The sequence below is a fragment of the Pogona vitticeps genome, chromosome 2 (genome assembly GCF_051106095.1).
Source record: "Pogona vitticeps strain Pit_001003342236 chromosome 2, PviZW2.1, whole genome shotgun sequence".
Taxonomy (NCBI): Eukaryota; Metazoa; Chordata; class Lepidosauria; order Squamata; family Agamidae; genus Pogona; species Pogona vitticeps.
The window spans coordinates 279,632,418-279,652,314 of NC_135784.1; the positions used below are offsets into that span (position 1 = coordinate 279,632,418).

Genomic DNA, 19,897 nt, shown 5'->3' on the forward strand with positions numbered 1-19,897 from the left:
AGCCTTCACCACCAGCTGTGCTGGCTGGGGTTTCTGGGAGTTGCAGTTCAAAAACACCCAAGTAACCCAAGGTTAAGAACCACTGGTTTAGATGAGCCTGGGGTCTGTTGCAGCCAGAAATGGCTTAATATCCCAAGAGTGAATGTGCAGCAGTTGCTTCTCTGGAGCTGAAGTCTCCCGGCCCCTTAATTCACAGAGGTCATGTTGAACTCAGTGGGACATAATCTAGAATAAACTATTTGAGAATAATAGAATTACACTTGCCACCAAAACACTGACTCAGAACTGTTTTTGTGAAAGACAGTAGAATTGTTTTGCTTCTTTATGAACATATTGTAAAACTTGCTTTCATCAATGAGTCACTTTTCATAGCTTGGATCAGGGATAAGTCACATTTTATTCAGGAGAATCAACAACAATATTTTTTTCTGCATATCAAAAGGTAGAATTACATTGCTTATATTAAAAAAGGAGGAAAAACAACTATTTTAAGAGGAAAGGTTAGAAATCCCACAGATTTCTAAACAATCTTTTGACTGTGTCCCTAAAAATAGCTTTACAAAACATTGGTTAAAACCCTATTTCTTAGCATTGTAAGCTACAACTAGAGTAGTCTCATTTGAATCCATGGACCTTACTGTGGAATTGACTCATCAAATTCTCATTGAACCAGTGTGTCTGCTCTACTGCAACTCACTATGCTAAGCAACAGGATTTCAGCCCATATTGCTAAAGAGGTTTCTGGGTACTTTGTAGACTTCAAAAGCATTGTTAAAGCCTTACTCTTTTGCAGTAACCTGCAAGTAGATGTTTCACTGTGGTTTGATACGGAAATTAACATCAAACTATATTCTCTAGCACAATCCTACAATTCCTTTCCTGGATCATCAAATCAAGGAGGCACAGTGGGGAATCGAAATCCCAACCTCTGGCTCTGCAACCAGATACCTGTACTACTGAGATAACCAGCAGTTAAATAAAATAATGTTTTCTGGCACCTTTTCACTTCACAAACTGGTTTAGTATTTTTAAGAGAGGGGGGAACCCAACAGCAGTTGAAAAATAAAGGGAGAAAGAAATATGACAAAGGTTAGGTTAAAATCTTGCCAGATCAGCTCACTGGCTGGGAGGGGAAAGGAGTGGTCTAAATAGGAACCTCCTGCACCTTCTTCTGATTTGCATAGAAGTTCTATAGTTCAGTGGTCCTCAACCTTGGGCCTCCAGATGTTTTTGGACTTCAACTCCCAGAAATCCTGGCCAGAAGAGGTGGTGGTGTAGGCTTCTGGGAGTTGTAGTCCAAGAACATCTGGAGACCCAAGGTTGGGGACCACTGCTATAGTTATGTTAACTTTTTTTAAAAGACTTCATGAGTAAAGGAGAAGTAATGCAGACAATACAACCAAGTAATGCATGAAAAGTGAAGTCTTTACTAACCACATCAATACCTGTTTCATCGACCATATCTTCTACTCGTACAGAGCATTTGACTATCCCAAATGAAAGGAGAACAACAGTAGAAACTCTGGAATACACTAGTCTGGCAACAATGTCACCTGGATTTTGTATAATAAATGAGTGAATGAATTATATCAACTCAGAGAAACCAATGAGCATATCTTATGATGTTTGAAACATTAGCTCTATCAAATAGAATCTCATGGATCGTGCAAATCTGGCAACAACAGCTGCATCAATGGACAAAGGGGATACTCTGGAGTTCACAGACATTGGTCTCAGAATGTTTCAACCTTTAGAATTTCCTATATGAATATATGTACATATATTTTCACAACTGTAAACAGTTATTCATGAGGACAAAGCAGTGAAATAAGAGTTCCAACTATGGTATTTTAGATTATCTTTACTCAATAATAATAAGAGCAGATTGAAGAGATAAACCCGTGCTTCCTTTTTGTAGGTGAGTTGAACTTGCCAAATTTAGGCCATTGATTCCAGCCTTGACTTCGGTGTAAGGCTAATACAGGCAGAACAGTATTCAAGGGGTTCATAATAAACCTTTGCTACTATCAGGCATCATCAGTTTACATCAGTAATCATAGCATTAATGTGAAAATGAAAGATACCACATTTAGCATGCTGTCAAAATTGTCAATGGTGGTCTCTAAACTAATTGAGCACAGGCCTTTGGGTACCACCTTCATGAGTCTGGGTGTTGTTTTTCATTTTCATTCTGCTGGTCTGTTGGAATTACAGAAGCAGTGTCCATGGGAATGTGCTGACCAATCCTTAAAATCCAAAACTATTGTTAATTCTAATAGTAAATTCAGGGGGTAAGTGACAAAAATTAAGGGGGAGCAATCAGTGTGTCCAGAAAAACACTGAGAATATTTAAACTGATGGTTATTGTAGGTTTTTTGGACTGTCTAGCCGTGTTCTTGAGTTTTTCTTCCTAAGGTTTCACCAGTCTTTGTGGCCGGCATCTTCAGAGGACAGGGGTCAGAACTCTGTCTGTGCTCTGGTGCAGTTTGTTGGATAGTTGAGTATTTATAGTTGTGGAATCAGCTTTTTGTCCTTTTCTTGAGATTGGGTGATTATGGTGATCAGTGTTTTTTTTGTTGTGGGTGTATTGTTGTGATAAGGTGGAGAGATGATCTGTCACTGTGATTGATGGGTGTCGTTAGCTGGTCTTTTGTGTGCAGTGATCACTGGTCCTTGTGGCTGGGTAGAGTTTGTTCACCTTTTGCAGGCTGCATTTTTCAGTGCTGGGAGCCAGGCTTTGTTGAGTTTTAGACTTTCTTCTTTTTTGTTAAAGCTGTGCTGGTGTTTGTGGATTTCAATGGCTTCCCTGTGCAGTCTAACATAATGGTTGCTGGTGTTGTCCAGTACTTCTGTGTTTTGAAATAGAATTTGAAATAGAGTCTAACTGCACCAGAGCATTAGAGTTCTGACTCCTGTCCTCTGAAGATGCCGGCCACAGAGATTGGTGAAATGTTAGGAAGAAAAACCTCAGGAACATGGCCAGACAAACCGAAAAACCAACAACAACCATTGCATCCTGGTCGTGAAAGCCTTTGAGAATACAATATTTAGACTGTTTTACGGCTTGCTGTTTATTGATTACTGTATTGCAACGATTTTAATGGTGCTCAGGGTTCATTTGTTTTTAATGGTTATTGTTGGTATCTGTCCTACTGAATTCATGGGGTTTACTACCAGAGAGGTGTATATACAATTGCTGTGGACAGGATTGTATTCAAAGAACATCAGCTACAATAAACTGCAGAACATTCAAGATTGGCACCATGTTAATCCTAAAAGTTAGAACACCAGCTGTGAACTTCATGGAAGAAGACTATAAAATGAGAGCAAAATCTTGAGTGCAGTTACTGAAACGGGATAGAACCGAACTTGCTACCAAACTTAGCGAAGAAATCCCATTTCAGAATCCATGTTTTCTTTTCACTTGCTGATGTGCTTTTAATCATGTTTGCCGTGTAACTGGGATGTCAATTTTTTATTTATCCATCACTTTTATTTTGTTTGGTTGGTTTTTTTTTACATCCACCTTGAGAAAAAAGCGAACTACTGTATAAACTTTGCATACGTATCCGTGCGTGCCTTTGTGCTTGCGCGGGTAAGCTTCCTTTTAACTACTTTGAGGTCCACTGATTTTTTTTAATTAAAATGATAACATAAATAGCTCCCTCCTTCTCTTTAACCCCCCTGTTCCATCTCTTTAGTGCCACAAACTTGTAATAACATTTAGGAAAGATTTTTTTAAAAAGCAGATTTCAACCAAAAGTCCAAAAGGGACCTTCGTGACATTTTGTCGTGAAACTTTCCCCAGCTTGGCGATCCCTTAGCAGGAGCAAGCAAGCAAGCAAGGAGCGAGCATCAGCCCTCAGGGCCGACTTCGGCACCCCGTTTCTGCCTTCGGACTACGGGCTGCCGGCCGGTGGAAAGTGGCCAATGGCTCGCGACTTCGGCCCCGCTGGCTCCGCCCTCCCCTGCCCAGGTCTGAGCCTGGGGGTCGGTGGGTGGGTCAAACAGCCCTTGCCCGGCTGGCTGCCGCTCAGAGAGTGAGCGAGCGATCGCCCGAGCGAGCGACAGGTAGGAGCCCCTCGCCCCGCCGTGCCCTGCCTTCTCCGCGTCTCCATCCATGCCTTTCTCATAGAGCCCGGCGCCTCCTCCTCCTCCTCCTCCGCCCGAAGGACAGCTCGAGACGAGAGGCGGCGGCGGCGGCAACAGCTTCTCCTCGTCCTCCTCCTGCTCGAGTGAGGCGCAGAAGCCGGCGGCAGCTCGCAGGAGGTCCGGCGGGCATCTCCCTTCGCTGGCCCGGGGGGCGGACAGGATGAACAGACGCAAAGGCACCTTCCTTCTCTTGCAGATCCTCCTGCAACTTTGTCCTGCCTTTGGCACCCCGCCTACCTTGCAGGGTAAGAGGCACCCAACTTTTATGGGACGGGGGGGTGGGCTACTTTGGAGCGGTGGTGATGGTGATGGTGGTGGGAGAATTTTGATTTCCCTTTGAAGTCAACGGCAGCCATGGGGGGGGGGGGTCCGTGGGAGAAGCCGAGGGTAGGCGCTCCCCCCCCCCCGGCCGCCGCCCCGCTCTGGACTTGGTCGTTCTTCAAATGTCCGCAGGTTAAAAACTGCATTCATTTTAGCAGTCCGTAGGTATCATGAATAGAATGTGCCTCCCTTTCCTCCAAATTATTTCCTGGGGGACAGCCCTGAAAAAGAAAATGTAGGGGAGAAACACAGAAGAATAGACGTTTGTTTCTAGGTGGGCCAGTTGTATTCCCCATGTTGAGATCTCCGGAATAAACTGTCATCCTAAATACATTTCATCTGAAATGAAGGTGCTGTGACTTTTCCTCTCTGTGTGTGCTGATATTAATGCATGAAAAATGCCTTTCCGTCAAGTAAAGAGAGGACTCCAGCAATTAGGGGAGCAAGGTGGGGGGGGCAAGGTCTCGTGTATGAGGTGTTCTCCCCCCTCCATCACCCCTATTTGGAGTAGCCCCATTAATCCATAGCCTGTTGCAGCCAAATGAACAAAGAATCTTGTTCCAGCTCAAAGACAAGCAGGTTTTATTTGTGGAAAGGTTTTGTGCAGCGTTGCCTGCTAGGTCCAGGCATCTCATACAGGGAGCTGCAGTCCCTGAAAGCTGGTGCCAGATAAGACTCATTGATCTTTAATGCGCTGCCAGACTCTTAGATGGTTTTGTTGTCCTTGTTTCTAGAGCTGAACTTTGCAAAAGGCAATGAATGGTCATCAGAATAGGTGACTGACAGTATGCAATTCCCACCCAGATTCAGGGGTGTTTTATTGTCCAGAGAAGGAGGTTTGATGGAAAACACATGGCAGCCACAGGATTCTCAGGATGGACTTGCTTTCCAGCTGCTGAGCTTGAGGCAAAGAAAAAAGAAAAAGAAAAAGAAGAAAAGCTTGCATTTACAAATCAAAGTTGAGAAAAGGATTTTTTTTAAAGTACACTTTTATCATGGCTCCAGGGAATGCTACAGAAATATGAAGCCATGTGTTTGTTAGAGAATTTCTTTAGAACTGAAGTTTTGATCAGAATTATAAAGGTATTTGTTTGATAAAGCTTATTTTTAAAAACTGCAAAATCCCATTCAGTTTGAGGTCTTCTTAGCTACATGGAAGCAAATTTTACGGATTCTTGTGAACAACTGTAATTTTGAAAGAGTGGTAGGAACACAAAACCGGACTTGCATCTTGTATCTCCTCTTCTCTCCTTTTTTCCCTAGTCTTTTGCTTAGGTGTGAAACCGTCTGCAACTAATAAAACAATAAAGGATCTGTGCCACCATGAAGACTAATATATTTATTGAAGTGTTACAATTTATCATAATCAGTTTGCCATAATTGGCCACACCAGTTGTGTAATCTTAAAAGTGCCAAGGCTTTGTGATGTTTTTTGCTGCTTTCCTGCAGTTATTAGTTATTCCTGTGGAAATCAGCAAATGTATGTGATCTAGTGCCTTATTAAGGTGTACTTTTTAAAAATCAGAGCTCCAACTGCAAAAAGTCCCATTTGACAGACATTAATTGAAATAGTCTATGTGTTTCTAAATCCAATCTCTTTGACTTCATTTTTCAAAAATGAATTAACTGTGTTATTACCAGAAATCTCTGAAGAAATGAATTCCACTCAGTTTAATGGTAAATGTGTATACTGTCCAAAGATTGCTAAGGCTGTAATCCTAAAGACATTTACTAGGACAAAAAGCCCACTGAATACTATAAGATTTAATTTGAATCACAGTCACATATTATTTATTTCTTAAAAGTCATGCCCTGCCTTATGTTGTAACAACTACCTAAGGCAGCTAATCAATATATTTAAATGGACTGCAAACAAACACACCAGTAGATAGAATTCAGGCAGTAGAAGCAAAATAAATTCCAAACCAAACAAACAAACTCTGCAATAAGAGTTAACAAAAGCTGCAGTGAACAGCAAAAATGGAATTGAATCACCAACCAGAATGAAAGAACCCATTTCAAGTTAGGCAAAAGGCTGTTTAGAAGGGTCTGCGCCCGGTGGGGTTCTCAGAGGGGCAGGAGTGGGCAGGGAGAAGACACATAATCAAAAAGAGAGAGAGAGAGCATGATGCAAGAACTGTGCATATGCTAATTAATTTGTGTGGGTGCCTATTTGGAAATAATTGTTATATTTCAAATATAAATACAGTACAGTATTTCTCAGTATGGTGGGACAGACTATGACCCCATGACCTGTATGTCTCGTCTGTCAAATCTGATGTCCAGATGCTAACTGTAGACGAGCCTCATCAAGATCCTCGCCCTATCTTCTTATAGATTATCATAAATGTGAAAGTACATATGCTAAAGACTGAGTCGGGGAATCAATACTACAATACTATAGTATTGATTCCAGGGGAGGAGCTTGTCAAAGTCTGAGAATATTTTTTTTTAATTAGTGTACTTTGTATAAAGATGATAGAGTAATATTGCTGAGATTAATAATCATTGTGTGCTGTTAAGTTGCCTCTGACATATGGTGACCCTTCCAGGGTTTTCTGGGAAGAGAACATTCAGAAGTGTTTGATGATTACCTTGTTCTAGAGGCTGTCTGGGAACATGCAGCTTTCCCACAGCCTTATGGTGGTGGAGCACTTAGCCCCATCAGCCCCACACATCCTGGGTGATCTCAAGAAGTTCCTCTCCTGGGGGACGTAGTAGGGATTCAAACTCCTAGCCTGTGTCTTGCCTGCAAGGCTGTCTGACCCACTGAGCTATAACAGCTCACTAGAATTATGAACTAACAGCTCTTAGAGCTGTTCCAGGTAGTTTAGCCAACAGTTGGGGATTATGGAATTTTGAGGTGACCGTGTTATTTACCCCTGAACTACCTGAATTAAGGATAAGCAGCTTCCCCCCTTTTTTGTAGTTTAAGGGTAAGCAATGTGGTACCCTCCAGATGCACTCAGACTACAAATCCCATAATCTCCAACCATTGGCTATGCGGGCCGGGACACTTTTGACATCTGTAGTTCAAAACATCCAGAGGGTACTGGGTTGTCTATCCCAGTACTTCATGCCTTTTTGCAGCTCAATTTTTAAAAAAATGATTTTAGTTCCCTATGTGGGAGTAACCCTGCCTTGACTCAGTGATGCAGGTGGTAGATGCTTGCAGCAGCATGGACTGATACAGAGCAGTAGTGAAAGGGTCAGGTCAAAAGTGGCACACTCAGGCCAGAACTGAGTGTGCCACACAGCCTGCTCAGTGGCCCCCTTTATAAAACCTTCTACTAGTTTATTTTAGTCATTTTTGCTTCTAGACAAAATTCGAACTTGATCTGAGCGAACACGCACTAATTGTCTTTCTGGTGGTCCACAGCATTCTTAATCTCTCCATCAACATCAGATTCCAAGTGAATTGATTTATTTTCTTCATTGTGCACCTTTTACAACCATACGTAGCAATCAGGAATACCACAGTACGGATGATCTTGATCTCCAGTTACAGATCCTTGTGCTTGAGAATCTGTTTGAGTTCCTTCAGAACTGCCTTTCCAAATCTTGGTCTTCTGATTTCTTGTCTCCAGTTTCTATTTGATGATTGAACTGTGGCATAAAAATTATTTGACACTTTTGGTTTCTTCACTGTCAACATTTAAATTAAATAGATTATTATTAAATAGATTTACCGTTGTATTTTACCTTGTGCCTGGAGAATCTCTGCCATGACCATTTTGGAACTTTCATTCATAATTTTTATACCCTTTGCCTGAGGAAATGAATTTTATACTTCTGTGTTTGGATTGTTTTGTAAATGGTCTCAGCAGAAGTCTATAGCATGTGTGGCAGATGGACAAAGAAAATAAAATGAAGTGAAAAGTTGGAATGTTTTAGGTTTAGGAGAAGATGGATTTAGGAAGGCATAGTGGGGAAAAATCAACTGTTCTTTTTATGTTCAGCTGCAAAATCAAGAAACAGAATGTACTGTTACTGAAACAAAGAGCAATGTTTTAAATGCTCAGTTATGCAAATCAACCCTTTTATTATAACATTAAAATTAAATTTCAAGTCTGTTTGTCATAGTATAGGTAAAACAAAGACTTAAAGGGGTTTTTAGAAGGATCTGCTTTATGGAAAATAAGCACACATGGATTATGAAATGGCCAGGATTATCAGCCTTGGTGTGTTTGTTCAGAGATACCTGGTACTGATCCATATACAGTGGGGTCTTGACTTGAGAACTTAATCCGTATTGGAAGGCGGTTCTCAAGTCAAAAAGTTCTCAGGTCAAATCTGCATTTCCCATAGGAATGCATTGAAAACCATTTGATCCATATCTGCTCTTTTCCGTCCATAGAAACTAATGGGAAGCTGCTATTCCGCCTTTGACCACTAGAGGGGGATATTTTGTTTCTTTTTTTCTTAGGTCAAGAAAGGTTCAGGGAAGGCAGGGAAAATACAGTCCAGGCAGTCCAGTACCAGGCAGTCTGAAGACTGTCTCCCAGTCCACTCTCTAAACGCTGGGAGGAGTGAGGAAGCAGACAGGCACCCTTTTCACTGGCCAACAGTTAACTGAAAGTTCAAATTTTGCATTTTCCCTGCCTCCCACATGGTTTTTTTCAGTTCTTAGCTCAAATCTAAGTATAAGTCAAGTCAATATTTTCCTATGAGAGTGGTTCTTAAGTCAAAATGTTCTTAACTCAAGCCGTTCTTAAGTCAAGACCCCACTGTAGCTGAACTGTCTTTAGTTGACTGCCTTTGTCCCATATTGTTGTACAGTATTATAAAAAGGTAAAGGTAAAGGTTCCCCTTGACAATTTTGTCCAGTCGTGTCTGACTCTAGGCGATGGTGCTCATCTCCGTTTCCAACCCATTGTCCACAGACAATCCTCTGTGGTCACGTGGCCAGCATGACTAGACACAGAATGCCATTTACCTTTCCAACAAGGTAAGTTCAAGAGGTTGCTCCTGAACTTGGACAGCTCTTTCTCTAGTCCTATCTTGCAAAAATTGGACATGTGACCAGCCATGAGGCCAATCATGCAAAGGGGAGATTATAGGGGGAGAAAAATCCTTGCAGGATTGCCCCTAGTGTGCACGTCCCCCCCCCCAAGTTTCTCATCAGTGATCGAAACAGTAGGACTGGATAGATGTATTACTGAACTCAGCCAGATTCCTGAATGAATTGTATCTGTATAATAAATAGGAAGTCCTGATTCCTTTGGAGAAAGTGCCAGTAATATAGGGCCTAAATAGGTAGCTAGTCAAGTGTTATGTCTGCTTTCTTTCTTTCTTTCTTTCTTTCTTTCTTTCTTTCTTTCTTTCTTTCTTTCTTTCTTTCTTTCTTTCTTTCTTTCTTTCTTTCTTTCTTTCTTTTTCTTTTTTCTTTTGCTTTTGGGACATTGAGTTTGGGACAGGATACTGTATTTGCGTTTTTGGCAAATCTGATTTTGGAAGAGCTGGAATGGTCACTGAGAGCACGTAGGTATGTGTATACACATAACCTAGATACACATGTAAGCCCACAATGGGTGATATTAGTGCCAACAAGAATTGGTCAACTCCTGGGATCTGTGGGGAAGGAAATATGGAAGGTGTATACCAGAGATGGCAAGGAGTGAGCAGGGGGTAACTTGCTCCCAAGCTTGGGAGGGCATCTGACATTTCATTTGCACCTTATTTATATACCTTGGAGTGTGTGTGTGTGTGTGTGTGAGAAGATTGTTCCACTTTGTTTTGGGAACTCCTATAGGGTTACTAAAAATGTCTTTCCCTATAAAGATCTTGAAAAGCTATACCACTGCACAAAAATGATTCTGGAATAGTTTCCGCAGACCTCAGATTATCCACTTGGAGGGTTTTTATTTTGGTTTTACCCCCTTTTTCCTTTTTGTTTAGTCTTTGCCTTAATTGCTTCATTATGCTTTCCTAAATGTAAAGCACAGGCAATTGCTGGGGGTTGATGTGAAGAGAAAAACAAGACACTTTAAATGATGAAAGTGTGGAAAGAATGAAGATAGGGAGTGCAGAAGTACAGGAAAAGCCTTTTAAAACCAAGGCAAAGTTCAAAGGAATCATTTTTTTGAGCACACAGGCAATGTAAGTTTATAATTGTTAAGTCCGTTATGTAATTGTCAGGAGGGTAGGTTCAAAAATTCCATAATAATTCAGAAAAAAAAGAAACTTCAGGAAAATATTATTCCAAATGAATGCAATCTTAATAAATTTCTGTACATTTCAAACAGAAGGATCACTCCAGCCACCATGAAGCATTTGAAAGTCCCTTAGTCCTTGCTTTTGAAAATCAGTGAGATTAAAAGTGTTTAATTTATCTGAATTGTGTCTTTAATGTTTAGCTGTAAAAAAAAGATCCTCCTCCTCCTCCATGCACAGCTATACTGCAAAAATATAATCGTGCCAGTTTTTTAAAATTTAATTTTATTTTTCGACTTGGGAAGTTTGTTCTGAAAACAAAAATGGAGTATCCCTTCTAAAGTTACTGAGCTCTGGAGAAGTGGCCTGCATGAAGAAGTGGCTTAATTCACCGTGGGAAGTCATGCATTCTGTGTATACTTGCATACTAATAGGCTTTTGCAGATGCTCCATTCTTCCGTGTTAATTGACTTTTGTGAGGGCACGATCACACCGGGGGTTATCCTTGACTGACATGAACTTTTGTTTATCACGCCCTAGCAGTTTGTCCGGGTTGAATTTGTAGCCATTGTTTACTCTGAAATGTTTCTTTATCCCTGGAAGGTACTGTATGTTTCAAGTGTCTACTCAAGGTCAAACCAGCTACATTTCTCCCCTACTTCCACACCACCCCTTTTATCCTCAGTCTTGCTCTGCCGCCTTCATTACCTCTTCCTCACTCCTGTCACTGGCCCCTTCACAGCAGTTGCCACTGTCAGTTCACCCGCACACAGCTGGTATGGACAAATCAATTAATCCCAACTTTTTGCAAGATATTAAAAATGTTACATTATACAAGTATACAACATGTACACAATTCGTGTCCCTGTAGCCTATAACCAGTCATTCAATTTTTTTTAAATTGTGGCTGATATAGCACTGATCTGAAACAGTGTGAAGCTGGAAAAGAGCATGGCAGTTCAGAGAGAATACGCACTGTCCCTTCCCCATGTCTGTCTTTCCCTTAGCCTTTCCCCTTCCCTCCCCCTTGTTTCTCCCAACATTGCCCAGAGACTGCATGTTAGAAAGCATGCAGGATTGTTATTATCTCAACATGTGTGTGTTTGATTGAGTGAGCATGCTCACACTTCATGCAACTGCCTATTCAGAGTGGTTTGTTTGTGAACATCCTTTGAGCAGTTCCAGTCAGCCAGTGATCTGACATAACATTGAATTAGGAAATCAACATTTAAATTAAAAAAAAATCTTAGGAAAGGTAAGAGGATGTCAACCACTGGGCTGTGAACGTGATGGAACTTATGCTAAACCATCAAAACCTGACCCATCATTGATATGGTTAGGACACCACCCTCACTGCCCTCAAAGGACCGATTTAGGTGATCACACAAACCAGAATGCAAAAGAACACAGTGTGAGTGGAAACACTACAAAATAGGGCAGTCTCTACTGGCTGAATGAAAGGAAGCAAATGGCCAAGGAAAAAAAATCAGATGTATTTGTGATTAACTTTACATCAAGGAGTAGACAGACAACACATTGAAATTAACAGAGAGAATTGCATCACGAACAGAGGGACAGTTTCTTCTTTATATATTTTTTTAAAAATCTATTTTATTATTCATGCATACAAACATATAAAACAACAAAGTAACCCCTTAGTAAATCGGTTATCAGCTGTAAAATGCCAAGGGATGACATAATCCCTATCTTTATTGGGTTACTTAAGTCAAGATATGTAGTTTAATTCTCCACTCTGCTTTAAAAGATATTACAGTAACCATTTCGAACACACAATATTTTAATTTATTAATTTGGAAGTGGTTGCCCATATAATAACTGTGTGCTGCCAAGTTGATTTTGACTTACAATCCTCTTTCCTAGAATTTTCTAGGTATACTCAGAGCTAGTTTATCAATGCTGCATTACGGTGCCACCGCAGGTTGATCTTCTCCTGGGAGACACAGTGGGGAGATTCAAGTATTCTGACTCAGTGAGCTACGTTGCCAACCACCCAAGCCAATTAAAAGCCTGCTGAAAAAGGATAGGTTAGTGAGTTGGGTATCTGCCTACAGAGCCAGAGGCTGGGAATATGATATTGTGCCTCCCAAGAGAAGAGCCAAACTGTGAAGCCTTGGACAGACTGTGCAAATCCCAGAATATCTCCAAAAGAAGGGCATTATGTAAGCTACTTCTGAGTACATGACATCTAGAAAACCATGGGAAGGGTTGATGGCACTTACAATAATTAATTAATGTTTTCCAGTGGCAGTCCTTCTAGCACAGTAGTGTAAAATATGATGACGGCATGACGGAGCAACAGACACATGCTCTTCCTCTCTACTATGTATGTGCATATAATGTGTAACAAAAGTACTTTACATGGAAGTTTATGGAAGCCTAATTTGCATGATCTTTCTTTCACTCTTTGGAGAAGAAAGAATCCTGGGATGGTCAAAGCACTGGTGATGGCATGACGTCTTTCACCACATGTGAAGTCAGGTAACTTAAGGAGTGCATGGAAAGCAGTGTGACACACAGCTCTATTCTCCAATACTCCTATTGCCTCCCATCATCTGTCGCATGAAGCGACGACTTCCAAATAACAGAGTCATCTCTACATGCATGGGACTAAGTTTGGAAAAATACCTTTCCCAGAGAGCAATGTTAGTTGTTGTTTCTGAACTACATTTCCCAGAATCTCTCGGCCAACATTTGCACTGGCTGAAACAACTCTGTTCTTGAATCCCTGTACAGATGCCTGGCTTTTAGTTTTTAAATGTATGTGTTTTTATGTTTTATTGTCCTTTACAGACTTTATTGGGTCTCTGTTCACCATTGCTTTTTGGGTACTTCTGATAAACAAAGAACAAGTTTGTCCACTTTAACAACGGCCTCTTCTACAAAATGCCACCCAACAAAATTATTCTCTTCAGCCAAATCCAGTGTGTCTCCACCCAGAGCGAGAAATAAGTCTTGTCTGCTTTGAAAAATGTGCCACCTACAGCGGAGGCTTTCAGGCAGCAATATTTTCTATCAGCAGTAAGGCTTGTTCATGAGTACAGCTTGGTCACAGAGATCATTCTTGAAAAAACAGTTTAATTTGGTTCTTTGCATGTTAGAAAGCCACACAAGTTTAATTTAACAGACCCAGATTCCAAGAAGCACACATTTTAATTTGACTACAATTAGTAATATCAGTTGATGTGTTTAATCATTATGCTTTTTAGTGGAGATGAAGAAATTCAATAAACCAGTTATTCCAAAATGGTCATTCAGTATATAAGACACAATCTAACAAATTATAAACACCATTAAGCCCCATCGATTTCAAGGGAGGACAGGTATTTCCCATGGAACCGAGTAGAAAATCAATAGGAGCTTGGCTGGATTGTTTCAGTAACATTGCCTAACTTTAAAGGCAGCATTGATTAAGCATTATGAAGTGTAAAAGATCCCTTGTCTTCCTAATACTATTTCATTTGATGTATTTAATTATTATTGGTAGACAGACCATTGATGATTGCATCTGTAACTGTCATTCCTGAGAACATTATTGTATTTTTCCTTACTTAAATGAATGGTTATCTTTTGTACCTACGAAAAAGCAAAGGAAAGCAAAACATTTCACTTCTGGACCTGATTGCAGTGAGAGATGAATTTGTGATGCTCCCAGCCTTGGGGCCTTACTTGATGCTGTTCTTTACCTACTTGCAGAGCTGCAGTTAGGGCAGCGCAACTGCCCTGCATGACACTCATACTGGTAGGTTTAGGCTTTGACCTAAACTTGGAGGGTACAAACTTAAGAGTGCGCAAACATTTCCTGCTGGATGGACATCAGCTTCTGCCCCTCTCTAGGCAAAAAGCAGTATGACACTGAAGGGCTTGTATTGTGGATGTCATGCATTCTGACTCCTGTGCCTCTCCCCATTCCTCTTTTCAGTCCCCAGTGGCAATCTCATGTGGCCCAAACTTAACCAATTGGGCAGAAAACCCCAAGCACCAACATTACTAGTTACAGCTCTGCCTGCTCTCTATATGTGCTGGTGATGGAGGTAGTATTGTGTCCTTCCATCTCACTGGAAACCTTCATTCTAACAAACAAACTCCAGGGATACATATAGAGGTTCAAAGTTGCACATTCATACTCATGGAGAAAAAAGTATGTGGTTGATGCCTGGATGTTAGCATTTGGAGCCGAATGGAGTGTACCCTACTTAAAGATTAGAATCACCAGAAAACAGGAATTTCCAGAGCTTGGGCAGATATCATTGGGGAGGGTGGGACAATGTGATCTCATTCTATCACTACCAATAAGGAGAAGTTGAGAGGGGGAATAAGTCTGGGTAAAAACCTCTTTCACACAGAAGCTCCCAGCTTCAACCCCTGGTTGGAAAAGAGTCGTCCCTAAGATCTTCGAGAGCTGCTGCCAGACAGTGTTGGTAATACTGGGCTAGCTGGGTTACATATCTGACTCAGCAGAGGACAACTACCTATATTACTTTTTTTTTTTAAATCAAGCTTGCTCTGAAGTCCTTGGTGGGGACATTGGCGAAACCTTTTTTAAAGTAGCTGACTGGTGAAGCTTAGTAAGAATGTTCCTGTTTGGTTATGAGGATGTACTGCAATATTTTGTTGCTGGTTTTAGTAGTAATCAAAATTTTCATAATCATATTTCTTCCTCTTTATAGTTTTTGATCTTCTTTCTACACCCAACCAGAAGCTAGTAAAAACCTTCCTGCAACAGGCATTGTCTGATCCTACACTGAATGACATATACATCATCTCAGCATTCAAACTGCAACCCAAAAGCACAGCAATTGTATTTGGGCTGTACTCCTCCACTGAAAACAAGAAATATTTTGAGTTTACAGTGATGGGACGTGTGAATAAAGGTAAGTCCCAGGGAATGAGCAAAAAGGTGAATAAGTGTTATATACCCTATGTTTAATTTGACCTGGATTCTATCTAGCCAGTTAAGAAGGTTTCTTGTGCAACATCCATGATCTTATATAATAACCTTTCATTTCAAGGAGATGAACGAAGCATTATCCGCTTGTAGTTTACATCCTTCTTTCTGATAAAATGTTTGTGAAACCACTCTTTTCCCTAATGTTTTCTCCAGACTAAGGTGTTTTCTTTTATGGGATGTCTTCTAGACCAGGAATGGCTAGCTTTTGTAATCATCATGATTGTTTTGTCTTAAGCATTGATCTGGGGGCTGGAAGTATGTTTCACACAGGTTGCAGTACTGACTTTCTGCACTGGAATTCCCCAAACACTTAACTGGAGTCCTGGTTCAAACATGTAACATTTCCAGTGTTTATTTATTTTATTAATTTATTCGATTTGTATACTGCCCATGTGGCTAATAATACCACTTGGGGCAGTTCACAACACAATAAAACAACAATAACAGATTAAATAATAACCACATAAGCATGACAACAATATAAAAATCAAAATGAACATATATCAATTGATTAAACAATATTATTAATATTTTATTAGCATTGACTTTCTTAACAATACAGGGGCGGGGGGTGATGGAAATAAAATGAAAAATTTGCATCCAGGAGATTAATGATGTTTATATTGATGGCAGCCTGCTGGGTAATAAAAAAGTGTTGGTAAACTGAAAGACTCTTAACATGAAATTCCTGGTATTCAGCACTCTGGTGGCAAATTGCTCTGGCAGAAAAACACATGTGAATTAAGTGTGGTTAAAGATAAAACCAGAATATCAGACTTCTATGAAACATGGCATGATTTTATTTTATATGTGCATCAAAAAGTTACTCAGCATTTATGTAAGCTCTTTCTCAGAGTATGAAACAAGAATTAAGTGCAATGGTGCTGGTCAATTACTGTAATAAATTCAGTTCAATTAAGTGCAAATTGTAAGATAATGAAAACTAAAATTTCCAAGTCATTAATAAATTTATGGTCTATTTATAACTGGAAGACAAAATGGAAAGATATGTTAAATATTGAACCTTCTGTCAGTAATTTGATTTCAATTTTGTGTATTTGTTTGTGTTGTCCTTTTGTATATGTTTTCAAAGGCAATTTTCTCTGCTATTTTGGTTTTTTTTTTCTTTGTAATGTTGCAGATTTCATGGCCTGCTGGCCTTTGTGCGATTGCTACATCGTGTCTGGGAGCAGAATAAAATCCTTCCATCTACCACATTCCTGAAATTGGTGGTCTTCTGTTGCCCCATCTCTACCCCAAATCTTAGGTTTTACATTTATCTCATTTATGAGAAAACATATTTTTTTGTGAACCTGACAAGAATCAGGTCAGAGTATCACCAAAAGAGCATGGGGTAGACTGGGGAACTTTCTGTGTCTTCTTATTTGGGGGTTGGAGGGGTGTTACTGCACATTTCTGGTAGTGGCTGATTAAAAAAAAATTTGGGTTGCCAAGAGTTAAAGTGTTTTTGGGGTAGCTCCAGCACATGGGTTTCCGGTTTGTTATTCCTTTTCTAGACCATTTTGTCATCTTTGACCTCTTCCAAATTCTTCCAAACTAATTGATACCTTCTTCAGTTGTGATGCTCAGAGTTGATCATGGTTCTGCAGATGAAGTCCAAGCCCAGTGCAGTTCTGAAACGCTGCTTCTGTCTTCCACTGCCTGGTAGCATTCCTTTCTCTTCCATTTTTCACAGACATATGAGCATCATCTTTGGGTGAGACGGGCTTTCCTTTTGGGCATTTTTGCACAGCCTAAATTCTTCCTGCTGAGAGTTAGGGACTGGCATCTCTCTGCCAGTGGCCTTAATACTAGCAGTTATAAATTGTTTTTTTAAAAAAATCAAGTCAATGTCCATCCCACCCCCCATCTTTTTTCCCCCTTGGGAAATCACTGTTTCAAATTACTGAGGAATTTGATAGATATACACACATGCTTCATCCAGCATATGAAAGCTGGGAACTTAATTTTGTTGATCCCAGAGTTTAGCTTTGACTGCATAAGATAAACATTCCAATGGCAGAGGCCTTATAAAATCAGCCACATGACAGAAAGCGCTCTTGGTGAAGTGGAATGTACTTGTTTAGAGCGATGGCTCTAACTTGTGTGAAGCCCTGCCACAACATGGTAAATTCATGAAAGTGCAGCGTGAAAATTGTGTGATGTTATCTTCAAAGGGAAGAAAATGTATGGATAATGAGTATATTCTTAATATTGAATATCAAACTTGAATACATTGCTGTTTAGAAATGTCTAAATAGAGTTGTCGGGTTTTATCTAGTCTTCTGCAAGGTGTCATCCTCTAAGGGTGTTGGACTATAAGCCTCATCATCCCCAGGCAACATGGCTGCAGATGATGGCAACTGCAGCATAATGATTTAGGAAATTGCCCATTGGCTGAAAAGTGAAAAAGCAAATCAGGGGATAGGGATTCAGCTTGGATCATTTTAAAAGACTGTAGCTTGGATGTGCTCCTGAATTCAACCACAAGGGTGGATTCACAGGTCTCAGCAGTGCCCAGTAAGTTCTTTGGCACAGTTAATTGTGGTGTGCCTATTGTGCCTGTTCTTTGAAATGTCTGTTCTGGCTAGAGTGCTACATATCTTAGTTACTTCCTTTCTGGGTCACTGCAATATGTTCTGCATGGGGCTGCCTTTGAAGAGTGTTTGGAAGCTTCATCTGGCTCAAAAATGCTACAGTCAGACTGTTGCTTGACACTGGTTACAGGTAACATATCACTGCCCTATTACAACAGCCTTACAGGCTGCAAGTCTGTTTCTGCGCCCAAGTGCTCATTATGGCTTATAAAGCCGTATATGACTTGGGTTCAGGATGTCTGAAGGACTAGATCACTGCATATGAGCCCCTCTGCTGTTAAGATCTTCTGTAGAGGCCTTTCTCTCAATCTCACCACCTCCACAGGCATGTCTGATGAAGATGTGAGAGAGGGCCTTCTTGGTGGTTGCTCCCACACTTCGGAGTGCACTTGCCCTGAGAAGCCAGGTTGGACCCTTCACTCTTTCTTTTCTGTCATCGGGCAAATACCGTGTTTCGACAAAAATAAGACATGGTCTTATATTAATGTTTGCTCCTAAAACCGGATTTGGGCTTATTTTCATTTATTCAGATACACTCGTGTCATCTTCTTCTGGTTTCTGCCCAATGCTTCCCAGTAGAGGAGGGCGGGGTTTCACTTAACTGGAGCTTATTTTGGGGGGTAGGGCTTATATTACGAGCATCCTGAAAAATCATACTAGGGCTTATTTTCAGGTTAGGTCTTATTTCTGGGGACAAAGTATGTTCCTTTTCAGGCAGGCTTTTAAGCAATAATTCAGGGTTTTAGGAATGCTGTGTTTGTAGAATTTAGAGATTTTACAAATGTTTTAAAAGGCTTTTTAATATGTTCCATTCTTTTTAGAATTGCTTATTATGGTGTTGTTGCTGTTTTAATTAAAGTCATTGTATAGTCTTAACAAATTGTGGGTCACATTGAGCTCTCTATGGAGAGAAAGGCAGCATATAACTGATTGATTGATTGATTGATTTTTATCTGTACAACCAGTGACAATTTCTTCATATAAAAGGCCCTCCTTTCCCTCTGTCTGAAGGCTCCCGAAGGCTTCCCAAGGGCAGAAAGGATCCTAGAGAGCCTTGGACCTGGTATGGGGATGGATGGACTTTGAATCAAATCAAATCCAATTAAATATTTTCATTTCCAAACGGTCACATCATCCAAGTTGCATGGTGCAAACTTTTGCTGACAGGATTTTAGCCAGAAGGAAAAAAGGACAATTAACTATGTAATTCTGGATCTTAGTTTTTGTAAAGATCTAGCAAATGATGTAGACCATGGTATTTACTATAAGATATTTTCACTAGCATGCTCTAACTAAGAAAAACAGGCAAGAGATAAAATAAATAGAATTCAGAAAATGTACAGGCCTAACATTTAAATGGCACTCTCATAGCTATGATGGCTGTATTTTTATATGGTCTCATTTTAGAACTGAAATAACTCTGGTCATGTTCATTGGCAGTTTATACTGGAAAATAGATAGCAGGAGTATCCTCCTTTCAGTTCTGTTCGACCAATTCAATGGATTTCACACCATTAGCCATAGTACTAAGGAAGTGAGGATGGATTTGGGAAGAACTGTCCTCCTTTGTCAAAGGCTTTGTGGATATGGAACAACTGATTGGTTCAAAATTGGGAAAGGAGTGCGACAAGGCTGTATATTGTCCCCCTGCTTATTTAACGTATATGCAGAATACATCATACGGAAGGCTAGACTGGAGGAAACC

General features: G+C 40.4%; 1 protein-coding gene across 1 annotated transcript in view; it reads left to right on the top strand.

Moving 5' to 3' along the window:
- Nucleotides 1-4,136: 4,136 nt before the first annotated feature.
- THBS4 (thrombospondin 4) overlaps nt 4,137-19,897 on the top strand; it is a 51,368-nt gene continuing 35,607 nt past the window's right edge. Inside the window, exons 1-2 of the mRNA XM_020783662.3 lie at nt 4,137-4,397; nt 15,315-15,518. Coding sequence (XP_020639321.3) covers nt 4,313-4,397; nt 15,315-15,518 — 289 coding nt within the window. The 5' untranslated portion in view covers nt 4,137-4,312. The remainder of the gene's footprint in view (nt 4,398-15,314; nt 15,519-19,897) is intronic.